The sequence below is a fragment of the Stereum hirsutum genome (assembly GCF_000264905.1).
Source record: "Stereum hirsutum FP-91666 SS1 unplaced genomic scaffold STEHIscaffold_13, whole genome shotgun sequence".
In the NCBI taxonomy this organism is placed as follows: domain Eukaryota; kingdom Fungi; phylum Basidiomycota; class Agaricomycetes; order Russulales; family Stereaceae; genus Stereum; species Stereum hirsutum.
The window spans coordinates 1,702,910-1,708,909 of NW_006763143.1; the positions used below are offsets into that span (position 1 = coordinate 1,702,910).

Here is a 6,000-nt window from a genome sequence, read left to right on the forward strand (position 1 = left end):
CTCCTTCTTTCCCCCGAAACCCTTGATGCTGACGCCCTGTCCGCCACCCTCTTTCTTCACCCATGCCCCATCTCTTCGCCCACACCACGTGTCGCCTCCCCATCTCACTTTCTCTGGTGCCCAATCCCAACGGCAAACCTAAACACTCCTCGGGGTCCGCGTCGAAGGCTACTACGAATAGATCGTCGACCAACGCTCACTCAACTCCATCCCTCCCGCCGTGCACATCTCCACCTCCGACCTTCCCGGCTACCTCGAGCGCAAGCTCTTCACACTCAACACCGGCCATGCGTGCACTGCCTCCCTCGGTTTCCTCCTATCGTCCTCCACCATCGACGTCCGCGATTAGGAATAGGAGAGGAATGGGTTCGCACTCGGATTCGGGCTCAGTTTCTGGGCTGTCGCAGTCCCTGCTTCGTTCAGACGGACCACGTTCCTGAGCTCCGAGGCGATTGGGACGGGAGCGGAAGGGTTGGGGTCAAAGCTTGAGACATACAAAACTGGCACCAGCAATGCGCCTACGCCAACCAAGAGCGGCGGCGACAATGGTACTGGCAACAGCAGCAACGTGCGTATCCTCCTCTTTTTTTCTATCATGTCATTGTTGCTGAAACTTCTTTCTTCGTAATAGGGCTAGTGCTGTTCGAGCAGATATGCTCCAGACGCACTAGGCCCTTGCGACACGCAGCTCTCGTCCCAGCGTTCGAGCGCGATCGGTTTCCCAAGGGGATAAGGGTGGCGCAGAGGAAGCTGAGGAATAGGGGCCAGGAGGGATTTGGCGAAGGAATTGAAAGGACAGCTGGAGGCTGCGCGGTGTATACATCGGTGGACTAGCTGAGGTACGTTGTTTTCGTGGACAGCTTTGTACTACACATGTAAGTGTTCTGCCAGCTGGTTCACGGTATTTTTTGGGCACTATGGTATGGTCGTTGCGTCACCCGCTCACTTCAGGCCCCATTATGTTTCTCTGCGTTGTTGGCCTTTCATTCACGGACTTCTGTATGCTTCCCAATGTATTTAGTATGAGTATGTACAGTTGCTCACTAATAGAACAACATTCACATGGATATCTCAAGGGAGTCATATGCAAGTGGCTTTATCATGAACAGTCAGGGATCTAAAAGTACGCACAGAGAGCTCGGGAGTCGCGCTTGAGGTGACCCCGTGGCTATAGGCAGGTTTAGGCAGGTTTAGGCAGCTCTTAGGCGAGCGACACCGCCGCGACGCGACTTCCGGTTTAGGAAGAATTTAGGAGCGGGTGATTTCGCTGATGACCATGGACCGCATACAGACTCAGCGTGCCAATGTAGATTTGGTCTTTCAGTCAGAGCGCAGCTCTGACGAAACTTGTTCGTATTTAAACTCATAGAATCATAAATCGAAACGTTTTGCTTGACAAACGACATAATTGTAGTGCTCTATACCCAGTGCTAAACACAGTACATAGGACTCAGCGCTCGATATACGCGTATACGCTATCCTTCCCGTCACTATGCTAAGTGCTAGATTCGGTCTTAACCTCTTGACTATCGGCAGCCTTTGTACTCCAGAGCTCCCACAACAGCACCCTGTTCTCGTCCTCTGCAACCTGATACATGGCCCTTCTGTCCGGCAGCCACTTCACCGGATCCATGGGGTTGAAATGGCCGGGGAACAGGCCTCCTAAACTCAAGAGTTCGCGCATCTCAGGCTGCACAACCCCGTGCGAGACGCGCTGTATGTTGTAACCTTGCACCTCAAAGCATGGATGAGACAAAAGAGAGGGGTAGTAGCGTCCGCTGAGGAGGTTCAAGGAAACAATCGCCTCATATCCTGCGCGAAGAATAGGGCGGAAGCGACAGCCCGCGGGTGGAGGTGGTAATGATGGTTGCTCAGAATGCATCGCGAATGTTGCGCCCGTAACTTGGCGGTCGTCACCGTGTACGGTCGTCCTTTTCGTCTCGGTGCCACCCGAAGATACTGCGTCCATGGTAACCTTTTCGCCTTCCTCCCATTCTTCATCCGCCAGTTCATAAAGACTGCCACTTGCCCTGCACTCCTTATTCTTCCTGCCACCTTCATCTGTCACATCTACCGCGAATAACCTAGTCAACACCATGAAAACGCCTCGACGAACAGCGCCCAATTCCTCAAAGTTCTCCCCGTTTTTGGCTTCCCGCCACCTAGAGATCGAACCTGCCGAGGGCCCTGACGGCGCAAAGACGTTGTCCGAAGAAATCTGCCGCCTGGATGCTTTCAAGCGAATGAGGTCATTCACCATGATCTGCTCTGATCCCCACCAAAGACCTTGATAGCGTGGTTGGCCATCGATGCGCTCAGGTACCAATTGGGTGGCGGTGTCTGCGAACGGTGTGGCGTCAGATGGTAGGCTGTGGGAAGACTGGTCCCTGGTATATGCTGTGTGGGCAAACGCTGTCGGTAATGTGGTCGATCGTGGAGGGGAAGCGGGAGAATGATCCGCCGGCCTACGCTCGTCCATCGGTGCCCAACAGCAGCTGACACTTTTTGCAATTTCAAGAGCGAGAGAGTAAGGTACAACAGCTTGTGTGAAGCGATGTTGCATGCTGTCATCGTCGACTGGGCCAAGTGAAAGATCGCAAGGCTGAAATGAGGCGGCCATGTCCGGGTCGAGCGTTAAGTGCTCGACGGGAACCTCTTGCATGACTTGCAAGAGGTCCACATCTGTTCGACGAGAGATGTAGGGGATGATTTTACCGGCCGGAAAGGCGAACCTTTGGCGAACGCCAAGGAGCTTGACGATGTACCTTGCTGTAGCGGTCGAAGTCGTCGGCGACTGTACGTGATCATCGTGGTGCCTTGCCGATAGTGGTCCCTCGAAGACGCGATTGGTCTGGTCTTCATCTAGCGTGTCATGCTGGGAGATGACTTGCATATTTTCCACCACACCTGGCCAGAAATTTATAGCTTCTCCGTGCGTACTGGTGATCGGGTGAATGATACACCAGACCACCTCCCCCTCTCTAAGCCATTCAACCCTACCGCTGTCAGGAACGTTCCCCGGTGCACTGTATGCCGTACGATCTGACTTGAGAGGGATTGAACGAATTACAGCGTACGGCTTCGACTGTTTCTCAGAGACAGTTGAGCTCTGTTTTGGTAAGGTGGAGACCCCGGGGCCTCCTTTCGTACGAGATTCTGCGTACTTGCAGGTGCAGTTCGTACTGTGGTCGATGAGCTGACCCTGTTGAAGCCATAGGGCGTGGGGTATGAATTCGTTCGGGGACTTGAATCTGGTGACCAATGTCGATCCTTTACGAGAGAAAAAGGGTGGATGCTCAGGCGTTGTTTGTGGAAGGTGTGTGCCTATACCTAGGAAATTAATCTCACCGTAGAGGTAATAGTACGCTCGTTTGTTCTTGGGGGAAATGTATTCGAAGAGCGCGTATCCAGACGGCCACTGATTGATAACATGATCAGCATCAGCTGGTTGCAGTGATTGCGTGTTTTGATTATAACGGGAAGAAGAAGAGGGAAACAGTGTTCAGTATGCATAATCCGTTATCAAACATCTATCCAGGTTCCGGCTGGACCCACCAGGCATGTGAAGGCTCAACGATAATTCACGCGCAATCTCCTTTCTCCACCTGATGGACGACATTTCCTCCATTCCGACAAGCCGATAATTGGCCTCTTCATGGTCTACATTCAATTGGCATTCCTTGGGGCTGCCATCTGAGAACAAGAATGTGATCTGACACCGTACACGGCCGTGACCGTGAGTTATCTACGAGCGCATTGAAGACAAGACGGATACATACCACCGATGTGACCTTTTCGGACGATTGTCGTCGTCGTAAATGCCCCGAATCCGAGTCTTCCCTTCCTGACTTCGAGTTTCTGCCCCGAGGGTCAGAGAGAGTAAGCCTTGAAGATGTTCGCAGAGGGGCCATTTGTGATGGAACTCAGATCTGCAATGCGAAGTCGAAAAGCAAGCAAATGCTATTCTCCCCCCGCCCGAATCTGGGAAATCAAATTTGGCACACGCGCCTGTCCCACGGACGCGCGCGACCACATCTGAGTGGCGGCCGCGTCTCCGATTGTGGCGTCGCAGGCTGTGTGTGGGTGGGTGAATGAAGAAGAAATAAATGGTGAATTAAATTTCAAGCGCACCAGGGGGATCAAAAAGGGAGAAACCGAAAATATTGAAGGCCGAGAAAGGGTGAAGCAGGCGGTGGGGTAGGGGTGGGCGGTACAAGGGGTGGTATATATCTATTGATGGAGGGGTCATGACAAACGCAGGTGGCTGAGCTGGGTTGGAGGCGCGGCCGACACTTACCGTCGCAGATGTGCGGGTTCGACTCTGACTCATGCCGCTTTTTGGACGCGCTGTGGACAGCCCTTTTTCGCTGTCTTCGCACACTCACTCTTCTCGTGGCTGTCAGTCTCAGAGCTACCGCGAGAGAGTAATCAATCGGGGGTGTTTTTTTTCAAGAAAGGATGACTTACTGGAGTAATTAATTTAAAGGTATGGCTATTTATATTATTCCTTCCGTCACGGTGACGGGCCATAGATAACGGGAGAAAATGCCTACAGTGCAGAACAAAGTGTGAAAAAAATACCCAGACGATCCACAGTGCGCCCGAAAAAACGGCCTGAGTCAGAGTCGAACCCGCGACGCAACGACACCGTTCTAAGCGATCGGGTTTCATGCGTAATAAAAGGCACCGAATGAGCATATATAACTTCAGCTGCTCATGTTGATCAGCTTGCCCGCCCGAGTGTTCAGTTCGACCTACCCTGCACACTGGTGCAGAGGGGAACCCACTCCGGCGGTACTTCTCTTCTACCTTCCACTGAACCGCTGAAGAGATCCTCGCAGGGATGCCGTTTTCGGAGGTGGAAGGTATAGTGGAGCTTTCTCTCTTTGCGCTGAGGGCTTGTTCTGTGGTGCGTCTCGTTAAGAGCACGTTGCAGAGCATGTTTTCTTAGGAAGAGATGCATTCACCGCCTAGTAGAGTCTTTGCAATTCCCTACAGCGTACCCAAATCGTGCTGTCAACAAGCAACTGAGACGGTTCATTCGGAGGTACGTCTAGCGCCTGCAGATCTCTCCCATCCCCTCCTGCATCCGCATCTCCCTCCTGTTTGATCCTGTAAGCTCTGACACTTGAGTTGCTGATCAATTTGGAACGCACTCGCGCATCATGCAGAATCCGCACTCGCGCCATGAAAACAGGACGAGGATTGTGGAGACGTTTCGGGAGGCTAGAGAGGATACCTGTAGGCGGGAGGATGAGGGTAGAGTTGCATTCATGAGTACGTCACATGTTCGTTTCTCCCTTGCTATCGTCACACGGATGGATGTTCATTATCGATGGGCATTAGGGCTTCAGAGGCAGCGGTGAACGAATGTGGTAAGCTAGATACCTTGAACATCGAGAGGTCGGCGGGCTTCAGTCCCAGAAAAGACATCGCTTTGAAGGTCGCTGTGATGGGTGAGAATGGGAATGTTTAGTTCTCGACGCCCCCATGCCGTTCTCCCTGCAGGCCCTCGCGCTCTCTCTTCATCTCGAGCGGGGCTCAGTCACGTTGAAGTCATTACCTAGCTTGAGCATCTGACGACGACCCGAACCCGACCACCGACGCATCTGGACCATAGTTTCTGACGGATACGATGGTTTACTTGCAGCTCTCGTTTCCCGGATTTTTCTGGCCCTTCACGCCTCTCGTACGTTCGTTGACTTAGTTCTTTCATTCCTCGTGACTAACATGGAACACAGACCCCGTCGAAAGACATCATGATTGAACCTTACGCTCGCGTACGCCCCGTTCTTCCAGCCCCTGTAAGCCTAAGCCTTATGCCCGTCCCGCTACCCTCCCAGCCGGACCTATTCGTAGTATGAACGAACTCGCATCCATCACCCGGGCCCATGGACCCGACATGTCTCTCCTCCTCACTTGCTCCCTTGTCCGTAAGACATGGTCTACTCCAGCCCAGACCCTGCTCTTCCACCACAACGACCTCTGTTCACGAAGCTC

General features: G+C 52.9%; 2 protein-coding genes across 2 annotated transcripts; one reads left to right on the forward strand and one right to left on the reverse strand.

Moving 5' to 3' along the window:
- Positions 1-62: 62 nt before the first annotated feature.
- STEHIDRAFT_160245 (uncharacterized protein) lies at positions 63-349 on the forward strand (the record flags this gene model as incomplete). The annotated part of the gene is made up of 2 exons (XM_007307675.1): positions 63-116; positions 182-349. The coding sequence occupies 2 exons, from the start codon at positions 63-65 to the stop codon at positions 347-349; spliced, it is 222 nt and encodes a 73-aa protein (XP_007307737.1).
- Positions 350-1,495: 1,146 nt separating this feature from the next.
- On the reverse strand, positions 1,496-5,433 carry STEHIDRAFT_160246 (uncharacterized protein; the record flags this gene model as incomplete). Its single annotated transcript, XM_007307676.1, has 4 exons — positions 1,496-3,418; positions 5,004-5,121; positions 5,181-5,239; positions 5,317-5,433. The coding sequence occupies 4 exons, from the start codon at positions 5,431-5,433 to the stop codon at positions 1,496-1,498; spliced, it is 2,217 nt and encodes a 738-aa protein (XP_007307738.1).
- Between the last annotated feature and the right edge of the window lie 567 nt (positions 5,434-6,000).